General features: G+C 40.7%; 1 protein-coding gene across 9 annotated transcripts in view; it reads left to right on the top strand.

Annotated features, from left to right (window-relative positions):
• The window catches only part of CNOT7 (CCR4-NOT transcription complex subunit 7), a 137,686-nt gene that overhangs the window by 93,762 nt on the left and 16,638 nt on the right, over nt 1–27,286 (top strand). For 8 of the 9 annotated variants that reach the window (XM_030191443.1, XM_030191442.1, XM_030191448.1 and 5 more), the window contains 2 exons: nt 10,932–11,076; nt 20,822–20,932. In XM_030191443.1, coding sequence (XP_030047303.1) covers nt 10,932–11,076; nt 20,822–20,932 — 256 coding nt within the window. The remainder of the gene's footprint in view (nt 1–10,931; nt 11,077–20,821; nt 20,933–27,286) is intronic. The other variant, XM_030191449.1, reaches the window with a different exon arrangement.

Below are 27,286 nucleotides of genomic sequence, written 5' to 3'. Positions count from 1 at the left end.
GGGGGAGGGGAAAGGACTCAATAGGCCTTACCATTAGACAATTAAACATCAAGTGAAAGCTAGTTCAAAAACCCAGCTCTTGGTTTTTATCAGAAAAGTGACAATGAAGAGGGGTAAACACCAAAAGCCAAGTACAAAACCAAAAATTGAGTTGAACAATGCAGAAGAATCACAAGAATTCCATTGATGAGTCTCAATACAGAATTTGTTAAACAACCCAACATGTGCCATATTTCTTTTGGCCTTTTCCACTGGTGGTTATTTTGGCACTAAGAAGAGTATTGCTTTCAGTGAATTGAACTACCAGCCAGTTTCCTAGCATGGCTTGTATTCACCACGGGCATACATCCTACTTGTGTTTTGAGATCATCGCACTCTGACCCGTGACACAGGCAAAGGCAAAATGCAGACCAGGTCATTTAATAAATTCTGCATTGGTGGATTTCTTGTTGTTAATTCTACAGTGTCTGTGGCCAACTCCTTGGTTTTTTTTTTTTTTTTTCCAGAAAAGCCAGATGTCTTGCTGCAGTTCCATTTTCACTTAACATACAAAGACTTGTGATCTAGTACAAGTCATCTTAATTAGATTAGGAGTGTTCAACAATAACTGGAGAGATTGCAGTGGAACATAAGGAGTCAGTCTGCTAAATACTTCGAATCAGAACATTGTAAAGATTTGAAAAATATACAAAATTCAAAATCTGTTTTGACTTCAAAAGGCAACCAATGTTAAAATAGGCAAAAATATGGCCCCCAACCTTTAGTTCATATTAATAAGTATGATGCCATATTTTGAAGCAATTGTAGCTGGCTTAAGTGCTGTTTTGGTAAACCATAGTATAGAGGCTGTTACAGTAATCACGCCTACTGGTAATTGAAGCATGCACCAGAACTGCAAAATCTTTCTACCAGCTCGCAAGAAGATCCCTAGTTATAGCTGATCTTATTTTTGGTTCATAATCTAGGACCATCCCAAGGTTTCTATCCACATATTTGTGTTTTAGGCCTAGTTAATTATCACATTTCAATAGTGCAACATAATTGTTCTCAGTTTTAGAAGTCTGATATCATCCCTAGTGTGCCAAAGCAACCACACCAGCACATAGAGAGCCCAATTTGCATGGGAGCTCTAAGTTGTAAATGGGACATCCAAGTCAGAATGTTCAGTTTGTAGTGTATTTTACAAAAGGCTTTTTTTTTTTTTTTTTTTTTTTTTCAAACTTGGCATCTGTTGTAAAATATTTTTAAAAAGTGCAGGAAAAATGTGCATCTGGTGGCAAATGCAGAAGGGACAGTGATTTCTTTTTCCCCAAAGAAACACACAACAGCAAAACCTTTTCTCACTCTGGGCTTCGGATGTTTAAGTTTCAGAGTTTGCTACCTACTTATTTAAGTGCAGAAATTTACAAAACTGCATGCACACAGGGAGCCAATTAAGGAGTTGAGCTCAAAAAGTTTTGTTTTTTTTTTCACATGGTTTAGAATATCAGAGAGGTAACCATAATTTCCCCATTAAGTCAGTGCTCCAAACCCCCAGATGCAGGTGAGCAGTTAACTGACAGTTGTGTGCCTGAGAGCAGAGCAAGTATAAAAGATGATGGGGTTATTTCTTTTAAGTATATTTGTTTCCATTGCTAAACAGGAAGTACATATTTAATTTTAAGGTCCACCACAGCCATTCCCAGAACACGCTGACCCCCTTCAAATCTGACTATGTCAGATGCACAAATCTATTAAGTAGTGCCTCTTCTAAAATTTCTGCTTATATGTTTATGCAGATTTACCTGGTAAATAGCATTTTTATGCATGTAAACCTTCTAAAATGGCCTCCTTTATTAATAGGGAAATAGAGAGAGGATCACACTTGAGAACTAATGCAAAACAAAATTCTTGAGAGGACAGTTGATAAGGATAAACAATGTCATTTTAGCTTTAGAAGGGAAAAAAATTAGTATTGAATGTTAAATGCCACCAAGTTTGTATGAATATAGCATTAGTTGCGGAGGGGTAGGGTGCCCCCATATCTGTTTTCCAGCATACAGATGGGCTGGTCCATGGACATACTGTGCTTAGCTTTCTGTAGTTACTTTTAAAGATTATTGTGCAATGGGCTTCCTTTTGACAGTAAACATATCTCCATTAATTTTACAAACTATTAATAAAGTTCACCTAAGTCCAGCTAGCTGGGATGTTTGAAATGTTAGCTCCTTTACTGCCCTTTGTATACTATATAAAGGGCTTTATACTACTAATGTACATTAATGCACATTAACATGTAGCAATTGAAATTAAAAATATAGGAGGCAACTTCCATTTAGGTGCTCCAAGGCCGCATGGTAGATGCCTATTCTATTACAGAACCTAGGTACCTAGATTCTATTAGAGAACACAGCTTACCCTAGTATTGGTATTCCTGACATTTAGGTGCCTGCAGTTACACCAGTCATAGAGCTGGCATAAGTGTCGTGACATAGATGCAACAGGGACGTGTGTAACAAAGTATTCTGTAAGATGCCTGTGTGAGAGCCCCACCTATGTCCTGATCATGCTCCTCTCCTCCACCATGTATAGCCCCTTGCAAATACATGCTATGTGAGTTACGTAGATATTTGCAGAATTTCACTTAGGCACCCTGATAACATATATACGGGTATATTCATACTATTCTAAATATTCACTCATAGGCATCTACTGTAGGTTATAGAATTGGCCTTCTAGTTAGTAAGTATGCCCCATTGAGAATAATGAGGTTTACATTATTTAACATGCATTAAATTGTATTAACGTGGATTAACTGATCAGTAGGTGAATAAGTAAAACCCTAAGTACTGACTGACAGCCAGACAGGTGCTATGTCTGATGTGTGCTTTGGTGAATATCTGAGCTGCAAGTTGGTGAGCTGTTTCTTAATCAGGGCTACTTGTAATTTGCAGTTTGTGAGGTAGTTTGGGATAGAAATCTATAGGAATTTTACTGGTGATTTTTGTGGGATACTGTTCTGCTCATTTCTGGCCTAGCTAAATACGACAAATAATTTCCTGACTTCCCAGCTATTGTCAATCACATGTCTAATTACATGTTAAATGTATCTATGCTGACATTTCCATTTTCTTTCTCTTATTTTTGGATGCAGGGGATATAGGGCCTGATTCAGTTTTGAACTTCTATCTCAATTACAACCTGCTTTAACTCTGTTCACTGCCATTTATGACTGGGTAAAAGGACATTTCAAAGGTTCACTTGCAGCCACAGGGGACTGTTTTCTTCCTGATTAGGTACCTGTATAACCCAGTGTCACAGCAACAGTTCTCAGAACTTGTTAGATGTGCATACATAATCCCACTTACAGGTATCATTGATATACAATGCCTGGGATTTCATACCTGTTTTCATTTCTAATTTTCTGTGAGCCTAATATACAGAAAGTGGGAGTTTCACATGACAACTGCTTCAGTGATCTCCCCTGGGTCCTGAGTATATAATTAATTGCAAGCATATGGCACTGCTTGTCTTTTCACAATTACCTTTCCTATTTTTAATATGTTCAGACCTCCAGAACCAGGAACTGTAATACACGGAGGCTGCATTATCAAATTCTGTCCAATCCAGCCCCCTTGATGAATAGTACAGATGTTAAAGTAGATGAATCCACACAAATTATTGGTTGTGGTCATACTCCTGCTGGCTCTTGGTTTCTGCAAATTTTGACATTCTGAGCATGGTCTCTCCAAAATGGTATTTTTCATACATGAATGAATCAAATTGACCCCAAGACTGATCCTTATAGCATTTTATCAGTGATCACCCTTCCATTCCAAATAAATGGTATCTTTCTGCTTCCACTGTCTGTCTATACTTTTTTATATTCCCCTCTGCTGCCCATGTGCATGTCGGACATGGCATAGCAGAATAGATAGTGAGAGATAGTTAATGCTGTCTGGGAGTTCTCTGTTCATGAAGGTTATTTTATTCCCTTCCCTCCTCAGACTGCTATGTATTCGGAACCAATGTAGCACAGAAAAGATGGACTTAGAATATGATTGCAGAAATTTAGCACAAGAAATCCTGAGGAAGTCTTATTGTAGTATTCTGACATATCAGAAATGATGTTCAGTTACATTGACTAGAGGGGCACGTGATAAAGTGTAGTAAATGGGTGAATTAAAAAAAAAGTTTTTCTGCAGTAGAAAAACAATTGCTGTTGAGAATAGTGGTTTATTAATCATAAGATGATATTGATTTTTGAGTGACTTCTTGTGCTGCTCTGGGAAATAATACTTAGCTGATTATTCCGTAAGTGAAAGAGCAGCAGTGCTGTTGCAGCATGAATACTGTAGAAATAAAGCTGTTTCACACTTCACTGCACTATAAACTTATTTTTCTCCCAGTGCCAACTTAACCATTACACAGACTGGGTGGTTACCTAGGACTGCAGCTTCTGGGAAACAATAAAGGACAGCTGCAGTCAAGGCAGCACAATAGGTTCTGACAGCGACACTAACTCAAAAGCCATGCAGCACATAATTCTCTTTGCAGAAGGGGTGGGCACTTTACTCAGTATGATGTCCACTTTACTCAGTATGTTTTTACAGGATTGCTCTGGGAGAGGAGAAGAGTATAATTGTTGAGTTTAATTATCAAAGTCTTCGGGGAGTCCTAGAAGTCTAAACGTTAATTGAGGGGGGCACAAGGCTGAAGGTTTGCCTAGGATGCCTAATATCCTTTCACCAGTCTGTTCTCTCCATTTATACTGTCTGGACCAGATCATCTCAGATGTGCTCTGCGTGCCTCAACTGATTTCCTTACTCGTATACGGGAAGTATGAGAGATTTTCTCATTTGTTGGACAACACAAATCACTTGTTGAATACAGTAGCATACAAAATTCACACTGGCTAATATGGTGGCCCTGACCTGTCATACTCGGGTCATCAAGACTGCAATGATACATTGGAAGAAGAGAGGAGAAATAACAAAGGTTTGCACGTTATGTCCTTATTGATCAGACTGGTGTTTTTTCTGTGCTAGTTAAAAAAAAAATGCATGCTCTTTTATTCTCTGATTATCCACTTAAAATTCTAGCAGCACACAACCTGACTAGCGCCCAAACTATTTGATGGACACTTGTGTCCATGTGTTGCCTGAATCTTTTCTTAGGGGTTGCAGTCCAGTGGCTATAGTTTGTGGCTTTGTTCACAAAGCAATCATACCACTGCTGTCATTGGTTAAATGTAAATCACCTGACCTTGAGCTACAACTTAAAAAGGAATGAGCTAGATCTAAATTTAAAAAACAAAAACATGCACCATAAAAGTTGCTTCAGTACCCTCCTCATAATAAGGCAGTGTCTAATCATGTCCAGGGTTGGTACTAGCAGTATTTTCATTATTGAAAATATACCCTTCATGTACTCTGGCTTAACCAGTCCAGAACTTCTGTCTTGCTGTCAGTTTGTCCAAGCTTTCTGCTATTTTGAATTTTTGGTTGTTGTAAAGCATTCTATGATTTATGTACACACATCTATGATATTTCTTTTCTGAGACATAATTAGTCTTGTGGTTTTTGCATATAAATGTATTTGTAAAATATGATTTTTTTTGTACCAGCAACTACTGTAGAGACTTCCTCTGTTGGGAAGGGGAGCAGCATAAGCTCAAGCCTAGCCTGAGCATTCTGCCAGAATCCTTATCCACACTCTTATCACCTCTCGTCTTGATTATTGTAACCTGCTTCTCACCGGTCTCCCTCTCAGCCATCTCTCTCCTCTTCAATCAGTCCAAAACTCCGCTGCGTGACTCATTTTCCGCCGAAGTCGCTATGCACACATTAGCCCCCTCCTTAAGTCATTTCACTGGCTCCCTATCCGTTTCCGTATTCAGTTTAAGCTTCTCTTATTGACCTATAAATGTATTCACTCTGCTGCTCCCCAGTACCTCTCCACTCTTGTCTCTCCCTACGCCCCCCCTCGGGTACTCCGTTCTGTAGATAAATCTCTCTTATCCGTCCCCTTCTCCTCTACTGCTAATTCTAGACTCCGTTCCTTTTGTCTTGCTGCTCCTCACACCTGGAATAGACTTCCAGAGCCTGTGCGCCTAGCCCCGTCTTTGGCTGTCTTCAAGTCCAAACTTAAAGCCCACCTCTTTACCACTGCTTTTGACTCCTAACCTCTACTCACTTGCTCTGTCCTTTATCCTCACCTAGATTGTAAGCTCTTTGAGCAGGGATTGTCTTTTTTGTGTATGGTGCACTGCGGTTCGTATGCCTTGTAGCGCTATAGAAATGTTAAATAGTAGTAGTTGTAGTAATGTCTTACTTATCTGAGAGACTTCAGCGATAATAAATCAAGCACCAGCTGAGCCAAACAATTTTACCAAGACCAGTACTGACCTGCCATAGTCAAATTCTGTTTCTTTCCTGTTTTGAAGGTTACCTGTTGCAGGAACTTTCAATACCTCTTTATCTCTCGTTCTCTCCATCTGCTTGCCCTAACTGAGACTTGACTTTGCCCTGAAGACTCTGCTTCAGCTGCGGCCCTGTGTCATGGAAGTTAATTTTTACTAGTTTTTTTGCTCTTGTCTTTTCCATTTTTTCCCCTTCTCCAATTTCCCCCCTTTTTTCTTTTTTTCATCTTTTTATTAACTTTTTGTCTTCATGTTTTCTTCTTCTTTACTTTCCTTTTTTTTCCTCTTCTTTCTTCTTTTTTCTTTTCCCCCGTAATCCCTTTCCTTTTTCCCCCCTTCCCCAACCCCTCTTTTTAATACCCTATTTTTAACTTTTATTTCCTTACTTTTATTTCCTCACTTTTATTTTTCTTCGGTTTTTATATGTATTTTTCAATTAATTCTTTGTTTTTATTTCTTTTTTCTATTTTTTCGTTTCCCTATTGGTAGTTCCCCCCCCCCCCCCCCCCCTTTTTTTTACCATCATTTTTATTAAGAGATTCATAATTCTCTTGTCTTGGATTTACATTGATAACTCTCTTGAGTTTTGATTCTCATTGACTCTTTATTCAATCCACATCTTTACTCATAATTTCAATTACCCATTTCACTTCACATAATTAGATAAAAGATATTTTCCTCAGAGAAGATAAACAGATATACATGATATGCATAGGTTTAATTACCATTTGCCTTTAATACTCAGGTATTTGATTTTTGTATTTTTATTTATATAAGGCTTGTTTTTATTCAATGTTTATTTGTATATATGTGTGTTTTGTAGACTCCTGATGCAGGCCTAACGGCCAAAACACAACGGTTGTGTCGAGTCCTTTATTTCATCAATAAACAAGTATTTTTAAGATCCATCTCTCCAGGTTTTGTTTTGCCGTGGTCAAACATCCCACTTTCTTCTATACCTGTGTTCTCCCGTGGGGCGTTCGAGTTCTCCGCTTGACTGTGGATTTGTTTGAACCAGTACCCCTACTCACCAGAATTGCCACTGTCTTGATCTTCTGTTCTTCTCCAACTGCTCACTCTGCTGTTTCTGCGCCTCAGCTGTTCCCCTCTCTGACTATCATCTGATAACTTTCACACTTAAACACCCTTCCCCTCCCAATCCCTTCCAGTCTCCACCAGTACATTTAGGAATATTCAGACTATTGACTCTTCTACCCTGTCCTTCAGCTTCAAACCTCTTGTCAACCATTATGTTATGCAAGTCTGTCAATGAGGCTGTCTCTTCCTATAATACTATTCTCTGCTCTGGATACTCTCCCTCCTCCCGTACCCCGTTCTGTAAGGTGTACCAAACCCCAGCCTTGGCTAACCTCTAGAATCCACTACCTACATTCCTATGCCCAATCTTCCGAACTCCTTTGGCTGAAATCCCATTCTCATGCTGACTTCATTCATTTCAAATTCTTGCTGACCTCCTTCCAGTCTGCTCTTTCATATTTACCAAACAGGACTGCTACATCCAGTTGACAAACTCTCTTGGCTGAAACCCTCGACATCTCTTTGCCACATTGAACTCTCTCCCCAGAGTGCCTTCGCTGCCAATTTTCCCTTCACTTTCTCCCTAGCCTCTGGCTGAGTACTTTCATGATAAGGTTCACAAGATTAACCTTGAATTCTCAACCAAGTCACCTCTCAACACTCCTTCAACCTCTGCCTTCTTTTCTGAAGTCACTGAAGAGGAAACTGCACTTTTTCTTTCCACCTCCAAACTGACTACGTGTTCCTCTACTTAGCACTATCTCTCCTACTGTCATCCCTTCTATCTGTCATATCCTCAGTCTTTCACTTTCCACTGCTACTGTTCTCGATGCCTTCAAACATGCCACTCCTCAAAAAACCTTAATTGGACCCAACTTGTCCTTCTAACTATCGCCCCATCTCCCTCCTCCCTTTCCTATCCAAGATAGGAACATGCTGTTCTCTGCCAATGTCTTGACTTTCTTTCACCTCAAGCTATTCTTGATCCACTGCAATCTGGCTTTCGCCCTCTTCATTCAACTGAAACAGCCCTTGCTAAAGTCTCCAGTGACCTGTTCCTGGCCAGATCCAAAAGTCTCTATTCTATCCTCATCCTTATCAATCTATCTGCTGCTTTTGACACTGTTGATCACCACCTACACCTTGGTACACTGTCCTCACTTGGATTTCAGGGATCTATTCTTTCCTGGTTTTCTTCTTATCTCTCCCATCACACTTTTAGTGTATACTCTGGTGGATCCTCCTCCACTTCTATCCCACTATCAGTTGGTGTACCTCAGGGCTGTGGCTTGGGATCTCTTCTTTTCTCCATTTATACTTCTTCCCTTGGTTTTCAGTATCAGCTTTATGCTGATGACTCCCAGATCTACCTCTCCACACCCAAGTATCAGCCTGCCTGTCTAATATTGCTGCCTGGATGTCTCACTGTCATCTGAAACTAAACATGACCAAGACTGAGCTTCTTTTTTTTTCCCCTAAACCCACCTCTCCTCTTCCCCCATTCTCTTTCTCTGTGGATAACACTCTCATTCTCCCTGTCTCATCAGCTCGTAACCTTGGGGTTATCTTTGACTCCTCTTTCTCTCACATATCCAACAGATTGCTAAAACCTGTCATTTTTTTCTCTATAATTTTTTTTTTTTGTTACATTTGTACCCCGCGCTTTCCCACTCATGGCAGGCTCAATGCGGCTTACATGGGGCAATGGAGGGTTAAGTGACTTGCCCAGAGTCACAAGGAGCTGCCTGTGCCTGAAGTGGGAATTGAACTCAGTTCCTCAGTTCCCCAGGACCAAAGTCCGCCACCCTAACCACTAGGCCACTCCTCCACTCCATATATCACCAAAATTAGTCCTTTCCTTTCTGAGCATACTACCAAAACCCTTATCCACTCCTCTCGCTTAGACTGTTGCTTCTCACAGGTTTCCCGCTAAGCCGTCTCTCTCCCCTTCAATCTGTTCAAAATTCTGCTGCGTGATTTAAATTCCGCCAGTATCACTTTGCTTATATTAGCCTTCTCCTCAAGTCACTTCATTGGCTCCCTATCCGTTTTTGCATACAGTTCAAACTCCTCTTATTGGCTTACAAGTGCATTCACTCTGCAGCTCTTCAGTACCTTTGCACTCTTCTCTCTCCCTACACTCCTTTCCGGGACCTTCGTTCTTTGGGTAAATGTCTCTCATCTGTACCCTTCTCCCCCACTGCAAACTCCAGACTCAGTTCCTTTTATTTTGCTGCACCATATGCCTGAAATAGATTTTCTGAGCCAGTATGTGAAGCTCCATTTCTGGCTGTCTTCAATTCTAGGCTAAAAGCCCACCTTTTTGATTCTGCTTTTAACTCCTAACCCCTATGTCTGTTTATCATTCCCACCTTAGTAGTTCCCTTATCCCTTATTTGTCCTGTTTGTGTGTCCTGAGTAGATTGTAAGCTCTTTCGAGCAGGGACTGTCCCTTCATGTTCAAGTGTACATTGCTGTGTATGTCTGGTAGCACTATAGAAATGATAAGTAGTAGTAGTAGAAATGCTGGCCGAATCATACATATCCACGTGGTTTACAAAGGCTAATATAGAAAGGAATAGAAGAGAGAGAAAGAGCAATCAGTACTGCCATCTCTGAGCTGTATTCACTGCCTCTGATTTAACCGGGTGCTAGTGAGACCCATAGACCTGGCTCTCTGAGCTTTTGTGATCTTAAATCGCAAGTCAGAATACACTTTTAAAGTTCAGCCTACTTCTCCATCATTATTGATTTTGTTTAGTCTTACGTTTTATAGCATTGTTTATTACTTACATATCTGGGTTAATCAATTCCAATTAGTTGCAAAATTTTTTTACTACTATTACTAAGCAACTAGGATATAAGTTAAATCTTCATTACATTTTCTCAAACTTGTATACAAAATTATTTTAAAAATGTGATACATTCTACAGATCACTTGCTCTTGCTTGCTTGCCAAGCATACCTCACAATATCTTCAATTTTACATTTCACCCCCAAAAAAATCAATAACCAGCATTTAATAGAATGTCAGATTTGAAGACTCAGTACTTACCTTAACGTTTCACTAACAACAGCTACAAAGTTCACTGCATATTCCTTTCAAGTCTCAACTCTTGTTGCAATTCCATAGTCATTTATAATCCACTCCGGACTCCTTAATTCACAACGTCTTTCCGCTGATTTTTTTATGATGACTTCTTAATTATATATTTTCCCCTTTGTATTCTGAGTCTTCTATTGGTGGTCATAGTCTCACAAAGCAATCCAAACTGCAGGCATATTGATTCCAATAATCTACGTACACTACTGTGAAGCTCCCATTCAGCCATCATGCAAGCAAGAGCAAGTGATTTGTAGAATGTATCATGTTTTGTAATAATTTTGTATACGAGTTTGAGAAAATGTAATAAAGATTTAACTTATATCCTAATTGTTTGTTTATTGGGATATCTAACTAATTTTTGTGTTTTTATTTCTCCCTGTTTTGTAGTGGTTATGACTTTGGCTACTTAATCAAAATCCTAACAAACTCTAACTTGCCTGAGGAAGAATTGGACTTCTTTGAAATTCTACGACTATTTTTCCCCATAATTTATGATGTGAAGTATCTTATGAAGAGCTGCAAAAACCTCAAGGTAGAAGGCTTTATCTTTGAAAACGAATTTATTATCAGGACATTGCTAAATACAGTCACAAAAAATGATGCACTGTAATATATCATCTTGATTCTTTGAAGACTTATGATACCTTTAATTGGACCATCATAAAAATGCATCCTGAATCTGGCCAGTAGAAGTCACTGTTGTGTGCTGGCTGGGACTCCCTCCTAGAAAGTAAAGTCAGTGCTTTGAATGTTCTCTTACATAGAGAATGACAAGGGGATGGGGACAGAGCCCGCGGATTTGGAGTGGGGACAGAGCCTGCGGGGATGGGGACAAATCCCACGGGGATGGGGAGAGGATGGGAACAAACTTTGTTCCCGTGTCATTTTCTGTTTTGAAGACTGTTAATGAACTGGACTGTTATTTATGTTTGAGTGATGCAGACGATGATATTTTGATTTTTTGGAAAAACAAGCAAACATGCTGGCCACAACTACCAAAATTTGCATGGAGGATCCAGTACATTCCTGCTACCAGCACATCTTCTAAGAAGACAGGTGCTCATTTTTATTATTGTTTTCTGTTTGTGATGTATAAACAACAATTGCACAGCATATTGTTCCTTTTTATACTTTAATGAAGAGATTTACATATAAAATCATAAGTGTTCGAGGCTTCTACAGATGAGGACAGAACCCATGGGGATGGGGGTGGGGCAGGGACGGAGACAGGGCCTGTGGGGATGGGACGGGGTGGGGACAGGGACAGACTTTGGCCCCATGTCATTCTCTACTCTTACACTCTCCATCTTTTCTGAATATTCAGAGCACACAACAGTGATGTCCACTGGCTAGATGCAGGCTGCATTTGTGCCAGGTTCCAGAGAATGCTTTGCTCTGTGGCCCTTTTATTGAGGAAAATGGAGCAAGAATTTGCGAATTGGGAGAAGGGGGAGTGTCTGAGAGAAAAAAAATGAAAATAATGTGAAGGGAAATAAAAATGGTCTAAAAATGACATGCACGGCAACAGCTTTCTCTGTTTTCTCTGTCATTCTGTCTCAAGGTATGTGAACTTGCAAAGAGTTCAGTTTATATCAAGATTGCTAAAATCTCTTGGAACTCTGCTGCAAAATGACATATATCTTCTGCCTGGGTCTGTTGATCACTGCCGCTGTCCTGAAATAGATATATATAGAAATGCTTATATATTTATTTATAAATAAATAACACGATCAATATTCAGCCAGCGGCAGTTGGTGTTAAGTATTGACCATTGACAGCTAAATTATGCTCAGATATTCAATGCCAGGCCATGTCCGGGCACAAGCATTGAATATCTAGGTCTAACTGGACATGTGCTGGCCACCAACATTTATGCAATCCCAACTAATATTTAGTCAGGATTACCCATAAGGAGAATTGTCTATGGCTGAAACTCCACCCCTACCCCCAAATGGATCCGATCTCCTCCAGTCTCCCCCTCTGTCTTCCAGTTCCAGTCCTCTTCCAAACTTCCATCTCTCCCCTCTAAGACCCTGAGGCTCCCCAAGACTTATTCTGGGGGCCATCCATGATGATCTAATGGAACAGGGTATGAGCAGTCCCCCTCCACTCCCACCCTATCTGGCTTTGGGTACAAAATGGCACTCATTGACCCCTGGCAGTAGTTTTAATTGGTGCAATTTTGCACCTGGAGCCAGATGAGATGGGAACGGAAGAAGATGACTATGGCCCTGTCCCACTAGACACCACTGATAGCCCCCCGTTAAGTCCCAGGGGTGCCTAGGGGTCTTGGGGGGAAAGAATGGGAAGGGTTGGATGAAGATCAGTTCCTTAGAGAGGTAGGTCAGAAGAGAATTGGAACCAAGGGAGGGGGTTGGAGGAGGACTGGATCCAAGGGGGATATGGAGGAATCTAAGTAGGGGTATGGGAGGAATTGCAGTGTCATCTGACAACCTGGAAGTTATGTGGATCTGGCCAGTATTCAGTGCCAGCACCTGTGTAGCTAAACGACCAAAGTTAGGGCAGCCTTTTGTGTACTGAATATCACCAATACCCCCATAGCTCCCATCTCTTCCCCCATTCCGCCCCTAGACCACCCTTCTGGTACCTCATTTCGACATGGCTGGATATTGGCAGTCTACCTGCTGAGCACAATTTAAATGAGTAGGAGCCTCTCCTGCTTATCCAAATAATTGAATATAAGGTCCAAAATTCTTATATGCTGCCTTTCTCCAAACCCAGCCACTCAGTTACAAAGGCAGTTTCTTTAAGGAAGGGGATTCAGATTTAGCTCATGCTTTTCTCAGTAGTTCAAGATGAGTTACATTCAGATACGTGAGGTAATAGAATATTAAATGACTGGCCCAATATCTCAAGGAGTATCGGTGGAATTTGAGCCAGACTTCCCTTGTTCTCAGCCCCACTGCTCTAGCCATTAGATTTCTCCTCAAGTTTTTATGTGGGACTTAGTCACTCTGTAATACTTGTAACCCTTGTACCACTGAAAAGTAATAAGTACTTGTTTTGATGGCTCCTTAAATACCTAGTATACCTTAAGATAACCTACCTTAAGTTGCTGCTGAAAAGGCATGAACTAATTTTTTTTTTTAATTATAGATATATATTTATTTATTTTAGAGCACTTATATCCCACCTTATCCCACAGGATGCAGGCTCAAAGTGGCTTACAAGAGACTGGAAAGGCTAACGCCAAACCAGAGAAAATGCACATACAAACAGAGAAATAGAGGGGAGAAATAGTTATATAATATAACTTTGTTCTGCTGTGTGACAGACCCAGACTTTTCTTGATGAATCTTCATTGTATACCACACACCTTTAGAAGTTAAATAAAAGGTTCAAAGAAGAGAAACCAAAATGATAAAGAGGATGTAACTCCTCTCATATGAGGAAGGGCTAAAGAGGTTAGGGCTCTTCAGCTTGGAAAAAAGAAGGCTAAAGGGGGGGGGGGGGATATGATTGAGGTGAAGAATGGGTAAAAGTGAATCACGTTTTCACTCTTTCAAAAAGTACAAAGACCAAGGGACACTCAATGAAATTACGTGAAAATACTTTAAAAACAAATAGGAGGAAATATTTTTCACTCAAGGAATAGTTAAACTTTGGAACTTGTTGCCAGAGGATGTGGTAACAGAGGTTAATGTATCTGGCTTTAAAAAAGATTTGGACAAGTTCCTGGAGGAAAAGTCCATAGTCTGCTATTGAGGTAGACATGGGGGAAGCCACTGCTTACCCTGGGATTGGTAGCAGTGTTTCCTTTAAGGAGTGGCCTGGTGTGTGCAAATTTATTTTTGTGTGTGAGCATCAAGTTTTAAAAACCAACAATTTTTGAGCACCATTATTAGCAGTGCATTGCTGTATATAGCATGAAATTAATTTTTGTGAGCAACCAAGTAAAATCTGTGTGCGACGCTCTTAAAATGTATGAGCAATCGCTCATGCACTCCATTTAGAGGGAACTGTGATTGGTAGCATGGAATGTTTTTACTGTTTGGGTTTTTGCCAGGTACTTGTGACGTGGATTGATCACTGTTGGAAGCAGAATACTGGACTAGATGGACCAGTGGTCTGACCTAGTATGGCTGTTCTTATGTTCTTATGACCCATAGGAGACACGTGATTCAGTGATTGGGTGAGGATGTGTTTTCCTGCCTGCTCAGGGGGTTCCCGCTCCTCCCACATCCATCCCTATCCAAATAGCCGATTTTAACCAAGGAAAATCATCATATAGCATCTGTGAGCGTATGGACAAATATTTAACTCAACTTGGAAACAGTATGACAAGCAAATCGACACATAAAGACAAAGACCATGACAAGATGGCAGATAATCTTGATACTGTGGTCTCTCAATTTACAGCATCAGCACATTTGGATCTTACTACTACGGTGACCAAAGTACTGGACCTTTGATTAGTGCAAATTTCTGCTCAAATGGCTCACCTGGAATCTCTCTGTTCTGATATAGCTAGTCACACTATGGAACTAGAAACCTGGGTTTTGTTGGCGGTGGATGAGACTCAGGCAGTACGAGAACAGGTTTCGACCTTACAGATCAGACCCATCAACATTTTGAGAGAATAGAGGAATTAAAGAATCATTCTCAACAAGGCAATCTGTGATTCCTATGTTTCCCAGAAACCATACTGGACTCTTAGATAATACCTACCTTAGAACAATGGTTGAGCAAAGAACTTCTGTTGAGAGAAGGCCCGGACCCCTCGTGGTTGGAGCATGCGCACCATCTAGGCCACCGCAGAGCTGATGACATGAGACCAAGGATCATTATTGTGAAGTTCCATAATCATCGACACCAAGTGGAAGCCTTGCGGCAATACAGGGCGAAGAAGGAATCTCTGTCTTACAAAGGCACACCTATCCACATTTTTCAAGACTTTTCTGCGTCATTGATGGAAAAACGCAGACACTTTGTCCCATATGCTCTGCATTGGTGGATAAAAATATTTTCTTTATGCTGATCTCCCTGCACTCCTAAAAATCTATCATGGAGGAAGATGGGAAATGCTGGATACCCTTGAATGAACTCAAGATTTTCTTAGCTTAATGTTTCTTGCTCACCAGACTTGCAACCAAGTTGAGAGATCTCAGTTTTGACTTTGTGTTTAATTCCTCATCCCAAACTGGCTCATAGATGCTGTTGCTTGGGTTATCTTTACATGTATAATCCTTGTATCTCAGAGAATGGGACTGGTTGGACATATCTGGAACTTCACTAGTATGCTTTGGTATCTAATATCCGTTTTTTATTTGCTCATTGTTGCGCTATAATTTGTAAAATGGGGGGTGAGGGCTCCTGTTGCATACACAAGTGACTCCTACATGCTGCCTAGCATTAGTTGGTTAGTGTGTTCTCACATTCTTCAGAGTAGATGGGGGGGGGGGGGGAGTTGGGGAGGAGGGGGCAGGTGGTGGGAAGGGAATTGCACACAAACGCCATTGTTGACCTTGGTATTTCATTTTCTCAAGTTTTCCCTGGCGATTTGCATTGCCTTGCACATAGTCTTGTAATTCCACTGTTACTTGAGATGAGGGCTGGGCATCCCATGTTCCCATTTTCTCTGATGCATATGATTCAGTACTACTTTTGCCTTTGGAATGCAATGGCAACACCTATTGCCATATTGCCTTTTGGAACGTGGGTTGTATTACCTCCCCCATCAAACGTTCTAAAATTTTAGCAAAACTTAAACGCCATGGGGTGGACATAGCATGTCTTCAAGAGACCCGCCTGACTGATGATGAGCATCAAAAACTTATATTTAAGGATGTTGGGTATCATTATCTACTTTTAAAAGTATGGGCTCAAAGTAGAGAATATGTATTATTAGTTCTCTAATCTTTGTATCCCAATCTGTTGAAGCACCTTCTTCCCTGTGCACAGTCAGAGTTAGAAGAGGTGGTTGATATGAATCTGGTCCTGGATTTGTAGATGGATTGCTTTACAGAACAGCGAGGGAGCAGGGACAGGAGTCCTAGAGATGGGATCCTTCAGGCATTTATAACGTCTTTAGACTTGGACTCCTGGTGCTTACTATACCCTCGGAGAGGGATTTCACGCACATCTCCAGGTCCCATGGTACAATGTCACATCTGGATTATGTTTTCATCCGACATGCTATGTTCCCTCATATCTCAGCTGCAGTTTTGGGACCTTAGGGGGATGTCTAATCACACTATGATGTGGGTGGATTTGGAGGCCCCAGCACATTACAAATCTGCTGGTAGTTGGTGATTCCCTGCCTACCTGGTACACAACCAAGATTTCTTTAAATACTTGTCTGACTGATGGGATAGTTTCCTTTCCATAATAGACAACACGTTGCACAACCATAAGTGTTTTGGAATATGGCCAAGGCCGTATTAAGGGGAGACATAATTGCCTATAATAATCTGTGTAAAAAAAATGTGTATCTTCCAGCATTATTCATCTGGAATCTCAGTTAAAGCAACAGGCATACCTGCAGTCCCCTTCTCAGCTCATGAAAAGTCATTTTTTATCCATTCATACTGCCCTAAATTCACGAACACACTATACTTCATATAAATTAATTTGAAGGTAAATTTTATAAATATGGTAATAAGTCCAGTAGGTTACCGGCTCAACTAGTTAAAACCAAGGTGGGGGAGGGGGGCTCAAAGGTGGTACCTTGTCTGCATGATCTAAGTAGATTTCTTACAAATCGTAGTGACAACATATCTCGCATATTTTTTGATTATTTTCAATCTTTATATGACGACAATAATTCAACCTCCCTTTCAATAAGTTCAAGCTTTTTTGGACAGAGTAAGATTCCTCGGTCATCCCCTGAAGCTATAATGGCCCTCAACAAACCATTACAGGCCAAAGAACTCCAGATTGCAATCAAATCCCTTAAGGTCTCTTCAGCCCTTTGAAATGACGGTTTCTCAGGTCCCCTTTTAGAGTATTACACAGAAACAGTGGCAACGGGTACTTTTCCTCTTAATGATAAGACAGCAATGATTACCCTTATTCTAAAACCAAATAAACCAAAAGAGAGGGCTGAGTCATATTGGCCTGTCTCTTTTAATTAATGTGGACCTTAAACTTTTGTCTAAGATTTTGGCAAATTGTTTGATTGAGTACCTACCCTCCTTAGTGAGTATGGAGCAAGTGGGATTTGTAAAATCTTAGCAGTCAGTGATTAATGTTCATAAAATCCTTTTAGTTATATTTCACTGTCAGTCTCTTGGGATCCCTGCCATAGCTAACACTGATCGCTGACAAGGCATTCAGTGATGCTCATTTTGACCTGCTGAGCTGATTCCTGCAGGTGATTTGAGCAATATACACATGTCCTATTGCCCAACTCCTAGTCAATAAAGAAAAAACATCCCCTTTTCCGATCCATAAAAGAACTCAACAATGTCTTCTTTGTTTTATCTCTTGAAGCTTTTATATGTATCCTTAACAGTGAGCCTACAATACCTAGGGTGCATATCATAGACTGTCAAATTAAAGCCCTGGCATTTGCAGATGATTTAATGATTATCCTTACAGATCCCCAAAATACACTTCACAGTTTGTTACATCGGATTGTCAGCTATGGAAATATCTCGGGTTTTATGCTGAATCTCACTAAATCTAAGGCATTACCAGTACTTCCTAGTGTGCATACCTCCTGGTGGGATCTTTTCCTTTTGTTTGGGAAGACAAAGCACTGCTCTACCTGAGTATTTTAATTCGTTTTGACTTATCTACTTTATACTCCTAAAATGTTCATCCTTTACTGGAAGGTACATGTTTGAAGTTACAGCTATGGATGACATACCCTCTGTCTCTGTGGGGTCAGATACACCTGTTTAATATGATTTTAACTCCCCGCTGGCTTTACATTTTCCAGATGTTGCCTCTCTATATACTAGAGATCGGACACTTCATCAAATAGTGCAACATTATCTCTGGTAGAGGAAAAAAAACCTAAACTTTCGCTATCAGTGTTGCAGACTCTTAAAGCCCATGGAGGTATGGGTCTTCTCAGTATAAGATATTTGACTGTGACTAGTGGAATGCATCACATCAATGATTGGTTCAGGGGAACTCAGCATTTTTCTGTTACTGTTCTTGAGACTTGTTTAGTTCCAGGGTGCATTTTAGTTTTCTGTTTCATGTGTCTGGAGGTTTTCCCCCAGGTACGTTTAAGAAATATCCCATACTGAAAGCAGATACGGCAGTGGGGGATTTGCAAAACACATAATTTCTCTACAAAGATAACTCCTTATTTGCCCTATCTGTGATAACCCTGATTTTCCCCCAGGTCAGGGTTGAAGTATTTTTTCAGGTTGGGCACAAAAGGAAGTTAAATATATCTTGCAAGTGGTGAATGATGAGGGGCAAATAAAGACCTTTGCAGAGCTCAATCAGGAATACTCTCTCACAGGTCTAGACTGTTTTGCCTACATGCAGCTCCACCACTATATTAGGACTCTGTCCTGGGAAAATTTAATGGAAGATGTGCAAGAAACTATTGTGGATACAAACACCTTGGGTTTCCAAATGCTGGTCCCTTTAACATTTTACCATCACTATGTACAAGACACAACGGCAGACATTAAGTGTGCCATGCTGGCTTCATTGTGGAGTCTTCTCTCTCACCTCAGCAGCTGCAATCTTTTGTTGTGGGTTTACTGAAATTTACTGATCACATCCTCCACTGGGAAATGCTATACAACTTTTCTCTCCGCACCACGCCCAACATGCAAGAATTGCATCAAGTGGAGTATGCCCTAAATATTCTGTAGGAGCTATATTGGGTCACATGCTTTGGCACTGTTCTGTAGTACAGCATCTCTGGAATCATATATTGTTAGTCTTTCACTAGCCCTGTTCTTATACAGTGCACAGTGATCCTTTGTTGTTTTTTGGACATTACACCTTTGACGCTGTAGTTCCTACAGGATGCAAAGGCCTGGGGCGGTTTTGTTGGCCTTTAAGACAATCTTGTCAGTCTGGTTGTTCTCCATTGATCCAACAGAACAAAGGTGGCGTACCTTGATGATAACTGAAATGCACATAGAACATCTTCAAGTACAAGACTTTTCACATGGAGCAGGTTTTCATTTCTAAGATATCTAGGAGAATTTTTGGTTGACTTTGTCCTTACAAGCTCATAAACATTGACTGAATTTTTGATTGATTGTTTAGTAATCCTGTGAGAAACTATTTTTTATTCTGTTGGCTATGGTGTAGGATGGAGGGGTTTGGGAGGAGGGGGGAGGGAAAAAAAAGGAAATATATAGGATTGTTCACTGATTATCCACTGTCTTTTTCGCTGAATTGGAAGTATTCAAATTGTGTCATGCTAATTTGGTGTTCAATAAAAATGATTTAAACATAAAAGGACCATAGTTGAAAAGGTCATAAGAAGCTTGCTGCCATGTAAAATCTAAAGAGCCAGCATGTTTAACATGTCCATTCTGACAAAATGGATAAATATATGTTTTGATAATCTAATACAACATTCAAGTGCCCTTAGTGATTCTGAGCAATATTGGATCCTCTATAGTCTCTGCAACTATATATTTTACTGGACTAACAAAGTGATGTAGAATGTGAGCTTTTCAGATCGCACATGTTCTTTCTTCAAATTCCATTCTGAAGCTTGCTGAAATGTTGATATAGGCCATGCTTCTTGCAGTCCTTTCCTCTGATTAATGAAATCAACTTGTTAATTTGCATGGAGAATGTCAGTGGTGCCTTTCTTGTATAACTTGATCTCTATAATTGTTTCCCAGGATGTCCAGTTGCTAGATTTCAATAAGCAACACTGGTAATCTGGGAATTTAGATGAATTGGGAATAGATTCTATCAGTGTAGTACTTTGTTCCCTTTTGTCTGTTCTCCCTGTACTCTGCTAAACCTGAGACCTATGTCAGCCAAATCTCAGAGCCTCCAGCTACGGGTATCTTCTTTTTAACCTTCAAATTTGTTTATCCAAAGGGTCACTGTTCAAAATTTGTATTTCTGTTAACTTAGCCTTTCTTTGCGTGCATGGTAGACTTTTTTTTTTTAACTGGTCAAATAGTGTACAAGCATATATGCTATGATCAGAACTACTGCAGAATTTTGGACTCCTTGCTATAGTTTCCTGACCTGAGCCTGCTTGGTTATCATATGCCATAAGTAAGCTAAAGAAAATTGAAGTCTGGTGTAGGAACTTTTGTGTGGGCACTTTTGAGACATTTGATTTCTTGTTCTTTTGTTTTGTTTTGTTTTAGGGGGGGCTGCAAGAAGTGGCTGAGCAATTAGAACTAGAACGTATTGGACCCCAGCATCAGGCAGGATCGGATTCTTTACTAACAGGAATGGCCTTTTTCAAAATGAGAGAAGTATGGGTATATTGCTTTTCTTTTTTTATCTCCTCTGATACTTCCTTGATGGCTTACAGCATTCAGAGTGTATGTATTGCTGGAGATTAAAAATGTGGCCTACTGAAAAAAGCCATCCGAGTGATGTACAAAAACATTAATTAAACAACCTGAAACATAAATGCATTAACTAACAATAACAACCCAATCAGCATAAACATATAGTCAGCATCCATCCCAACTCATCAGTCCAAAAGTCACCTGATAAAACACATCAGCATTAATAATCAGCAGAAACAAAGCTATCTAAATGTTCTTGCCCTTAATCTAATATTAACATACCTAAGAACCTCACAAGAAGGTACCACCAATATGGGTGTGTCTTGAGCAGGGAATCCTGTTCCACAGGTGAAAAGGGTCTAACCCCTGAAGGGCTTTAATATTACAATTAGTATCTTGAATCTTGTCTTAAAGGTGATAGAAACAGAGGAAATAATAGCAGATCTTTCCTGACCTGTCTAATTAAACGCAGTGAAGGCACCAGGATTTTCTGGCTTTACGGCCCAGAGCTCTTGCACTGGGCATGACCTTTGTGTTATATTTTTCTTGTCAATGTATGGTTAGTTCTGAGTCTAAGAATTGTTTATTTTTGAGACAAACAGCTTTTGGATTGTATTTCTACGAAGAAATAGTTACTGTATGATTACGCTGTAAGGGTCAGCTTGTTGAGGGGACTGTGATTCTCTCAATTGAATAGACAACTTTCCTAAATTTATTTCCTTTCTTGAGCTCTGTACTCCTTTTCTCTTGTTTCCTGTTCCCTTTATTGTGGAAGGAGATAAATAGATATTATTTTCCTTTGCTATTCTAATTACCCTTTTTTTTTTTTTTAAATTGTGCTATCACAATATTGATATTGTGATTATTTTTGAAAATTCAATAACAATTAAAATAAAGAAGAAAATGACTGCAAATAAAGGCCATATGGCCTGTCCAGTTTGCCCATCTATATCACCCACTATCTCTTCCTCCCCCTAAGAGGTTCCACATTCCTGTCCCATGCTTTTTTGAATTCAGATACAGTCCTCCTCTCTTTCACCTCCACCGGGAGATCGTTCCACGCATCCACCACCCTTTCCATAAAGAAGTATTTCTTTAGATTACTTTTGAGTCTATCCCCTTCATCTTCATCTTACGCCTTCAGTTACCAGAGCTTTCTTTCAGTTGAAAGAGACTTGCTTCCTGTGCATTTATGCTGTGGAGAGATTTAAATGCCTTAATCATATCTCCTTTCCGTCATCTTTCTTCCAAAAGCATACATAGTGAGGTCTGTGAGTCTGTCTCTATATGCTTTATGATGAAGACCACTGACCATTATAGTAGCTGCCCTCTGGACAGACTCCATCCTGGTTATATCTTTTTGAAGGTGCGGTCTCCAGAATTGTACACAATACTCTGTGAGGCCTCACCAGAGACATACAAAGGCACTGTCGCCTCCTTTTTCCTGCTGGCCATTCCTCTTCCTGTGCACTCAAGCATCCTTCTGGCTTTGGCCATCACCCTTTCTACTGTTTGGCCACTTTAACATTGTCAGAAGCAATCACCCCCGAGTCTCGCTCTTTTTTCAAGCTCAGAAGTAGTTCTCCTCCTAAATAGCACTGCTTCTTTAGGTTTCTGTAGCCCAAGTGCGTGACCCTGCGATTTTTAACATTAAATCTTAGTTACCAATTTTTTTTCCAAATCTTTTTATTGAATTTTTTCAGTAATAGTTAGTTGCCAGTTTCTTGACCATTCTTCTAGCTTAGCTAGATCCCTCTTTATTCTATCCACACCATCAGAGGTGCCTACCCTATTACAGAGTTTTGTATCATCCGCAAAGAGGCATTTCTTACCCGCTAGCCCTTCTGCAATATCACTTACAAAGATGTTAAAAAGAGCCGGGCCAAGAAGCAATCCCTGCAAAACTGGTAACATCCTTTTCTTCTGAGTGAACGCCATTTACCACCACCCTCTGTCGTCTTCCACTTAATCAATTTCTAACCCAGTTAGTGACTTTTTGGTACAGACTGAGGGCAATCAGTTTATTTATCAGTCGCCTATGTAGAATTGTGTCAAAGGCTTTACTGAAATCTAGTACACCACATTTAGCACTCCCCCTGAAGCCAACTGTTTGGTTGTCCAGTCAAAGAAGTGAATCCGATTAGTTTGACAAGACCTTTCTGTAGTAAAACTATGCTGGCTCAAATTCTGCAATCCATTTGATTCCAAAAACCTCTCTATCCTCTGTTTTAGAAGCGTTTCCATTAATTTACTCACCACTGAGATAAGACTAACTGGCTTGTAGTTCTCAACCTTCTTTCTTTCTTCTAATTTTGTGGAGAGGGACCACATCCACCCTTCTCCAGTCCTCCGGGATCACTCTGATTCTAGAGAAGCTTTGAAAAGGTCAGACAGCAGAGCCACCAGAACTTCCCTTAGTTCCTTCAGTACCCTCAGATGTATCCCATCTGGCCCCATCACTTTGTCTACCTTTAGTTTAGCTAGCTCCTCATGAACACCGTTTTCTGAGATGTGGTCAAGGTGTACCACACATCCATTCTTTTTAGCATTTGTCTTCTGCTATCCTACTCCCTGCCCTTTATCTGTAAAATAAGTAACCAATATAGTTCTCTCAGTAGAGGGGAAACTCTTTTCCTTCTCTAGTTCCCCAAAATTTTATATAACATGTAACTTTTCAGTACCCAAGCAGGAAGGCCTACAAAAGAATGTTAGACCAATCTAAATGAACAATCACCATAGACCAAGTCACCATCTTTGATGCATCTAGTTACAAAAAAATGGCCATAGTTGTCGCATCATGCATAATTTAATGAAAGTTTTTCTGGTCACTCTAAAATATGGGTCTCTAGTTCCAGTGTGCCTGTCTACAAACACTCTAAAAATTTCACCTTAACTGATAACCAACACAGGAGTTATAAAAGGGGACATTTAGTTTCAGCTTACAAATAGCCCGCCAAGAAGAAATTTGAATTGGGCAAGTATTAAGTTCAATAAGAAAACATAACATCTCCTTTCACATTGAAGAAAGGAGCAGGATGTCATCTGCATACACATAAATACCTTCAGACTTACACAGAATAGTATAGAAGGGCTCCATATAAATATTAAATAATGGTAGTGAAAGAGCAGAGCCTTGGGGCACCCCATAAAATGGTAGTCTAGAATTGTGAATCTAGCTGCCCATTTTCATTTTTAACCAACAAAAAAGGAAACCAGCCACCAGATGACTTTCTCACTAAACCCAATGCCTCCAGCTTCTCCATCAAAATATCATGATTAAGTGAATCAAACACGGTAGAGAGCTCCAGAAGCACCAGCAGTGAAGATTGTCTGGATCCATCAGACATAATGCTGCTGTCTATTAGTGATATAGTTGTTGTGAAATAGTGTTGTGGTTACTATGGAATTTCAAAAGGGGATCAAACCCTGACCTTGTTTAAAATTTTTATTTATTTATTTATTTATTGCGATTTATTAACTACCTTTATGAAGAGATTGACCCAAGGCATTATACAGCAGCTACACACTTGACATAAAACTTACAACATAGCAATAGTGAAATGATCAAACTTAAGCATAAGAACATAAGAATAACCATACTGGGTCAGATCAGTGGTCCATCTAGCCCAGTGTCAAACCCAAACAGTAGCAAGATTCCATGCTACCAATCACAGGGCAAGCAGTGGCTTCCCCAAGTCTATCTCAATCAATGAAGTAAACTTGAACATGGCCAATTGAATTCTAGAAATAGGAGTAACGGGGTATAGTATCAGGAATATACACAATTAAATGGCAGTGTAGCACAATCATATAATAAGAATATGATAAATGACAACAGAATACAAATAATACATCATAATAGGCAACATGGAAAGCAAGAAGTTCTTCCATTTGCAGAAAGGCAACATATTTTATATTTGCCAAAAACCCTTACAAAGTGAACCAAGTTGTCACAATTTTACAAGTATCTTACTCTGCAGCACTGTCCCTGACCCAGGATTCTGGAACAGAACTAGCTCTATAATTTTCTCTTCTACCTTCTCTCTATCCATAAAATAGGACAACTCACTTCCTAAGGGTAGAACTATACATTTAGCTGGAAAACATCTAGGTATACAAGAGAGTTACTTTACTACAGGTATTAATACCTGCAGCCTCAATCTAGCTGGCATAAATTGCCGCCTTGGCTGCCACCACTGATTGTCTATACTCCTTTTGCACTGTTCATCAATGCATTGTATCAGCCTGACTTCCCGATTTCTTCCAATCTCTTTCTGCCTGGTGTTTCACTCTTTTCTTACTCGTAAGTTCCTAGCTGTACCAAGGTACATAGTTTCTCCAAGGATAACCAGGCTTTAATATTCGCACAGCTGGGTGATGTCATCCAATGGAGCCCAGTTCAGATGCTGACTAGTGAGACTAAGAACTTTCTAGTAGCGTCCCACCATGCACGCATGGGTCCCTCAGTCTTGGTTTTTCCATGGAGCAGGAAGGATGTGTCGTCATGTTCTCCTCAAAGTTCATGTTTTTTTTTTTTTATTTGCAGTGCCTTCCCATGTGGGTATTTTTCTTCTGGTTTTCAAGATTTTTCATTTTCTCCTTATTTTGCTTTATTTCCTTTTAATTTTCATAGTTTTTTTCAGCACATAAAGTTTCCTTTCATTTTTGCGAGTGGCTAGGCCATTTTAGGCTGGAGCATATTGCCCCTTTTTTGGTTCACAATTGAAGAGTTTAATTTGGCTGCAGTTCTTTCCTCGATGTCCCAGAACACAATCCCCCCCCCCCCCCCCCCCAGTGGCTTCAAGAGGTGTGCTGAATGTAATTGGGTGATTTCTGTGATGGATCCACACTTGGTGCCTTGGGCCTGACCATGAGCCCAACTCTTGTTCTCTCTGTTTAAAAATGCAGTCGAGGACATAGAAGGTGCGGCAAGTCCAACAGGAGACTTGGCTCCTCAAAGGATGGTAGATTGTCATCAGCACCAGAAGCATCGACCTTGATGGCTGCCAAGACCCAGTAGCGCACCGGCATCGAGAAGGTCTCCGCCTCTCAACATCAGACGCTGAGAGTAGGCCCCAGGACTTGTCAGCATCGGATCCGACACTGAGGGCACATACGGGTTCGACGTTGTCCTCAGCACAGAAGGACCATGATGCTGAGCATCGGGGGAGGTCCAAGAAGTACAAGCATCAGTCCTCATTGGCGCATGGTGCTGGGGAGCACCAGAACATTGGCTTTGCTGGTACCCAAGAAGTGCCAGTACCAGGAGGAGTGCTCCCCCTTCTTGGAAGAAGTGCCATTGCACAAATCTCTGGGTAGCCAGGTCCCCTTTACCGGTTCGGCGCCAACACTTTCTCAGGCTGCCTCTCTCCTGGCTCCCCCGCCTTTGCCGATGCCTGCTTTCGATGAGTGGTTCTGAGCCATGCTCAAGGAGGAACTGGTGCAGATGCTGCAGCTGCAAAACGCTCATGTATCGAGGGCAGTTGCACAATCTGCAGATCAGCCCCAGATTCTTCCTGAGGCTCAACTCAAGCCTGTGCAGAGACCTGTGACGCTAGCACCTCGAAGGATGTTGACATTGACGCATACAGTACCACTCTCAACGTCAGGAGAGGAAGCTTCTCCAGAGTCGGAGGGTAGGGCTGTACCTCAGTTACATGGTTCCACTGAGCTGACGCAGGCATAGACTCAATTCAGCCTGGTCTGACTACAGTGAAATCTGAGCATGGGACTCGGAGGAGGACCCACACTACTATTCAGAGGAGTCTTATGAGGTACCCTCTGATCCTTCCCCACCTCAAGAGAGACGTAAATCTCCACCTGAGGGTCTTTCTCTCACTGATTTTGTTGGAGAGATGGCTTCTGCCATCCCCTTTAAGTTAGAAACAGAGGAAGAGCCTAGGGCAGAAATGTTAACTTTCCTAGACTAATAGTCTCCTCTTAAGGAAGGGGGTCACAGTACCATTGCACCCTATCCTTAAAGATTTTATTTTTATTTTTTTTATTTTTGTTACATTTCTACCCCACGCTTTCCCACTCATGGCAGGCTCAATGCGGCTTACATGGGGCAATGGAGGGTTAAGTGACTTGCCCAGAGTCACAAGGAGCTGCATGTGCCTGAAGTGGGAATCAAACTCAGTTCCTCAGTTCCCCAGGACCAAAGTCCACCACCCTAACCACTAGGCCACTGATGAAGAAGTGGGAATCTCCCCTCTCAGTGCAGGTAGCATCTAAGAAGGTGGATACCCAGTATCATCCAGAAAGCTCCCAGATTTGAGAGGGTCCAGGTGTCTCACCACTCTCTGCTGGTTGAAT

Source organism: Microcaecilia unicolor, chromosome 2 (genome assembly GCF_901765095.1).
Source record: "Microcaecilia unicolor chromosome 2, aMicUni1.1, whole genome shotgun sequence".
NCBI lineage: Eukaryota > Metazoa > Chordata > Amphibia > Gymnophiona > Siphonopidae > Microcaecilia > Microcaecilia unicolor.
The sequence above is the reverse complement of the archived record's forward strand: the minus strand, read 5'-3'. Positions and strand labels throughout refer to the sequence as shown.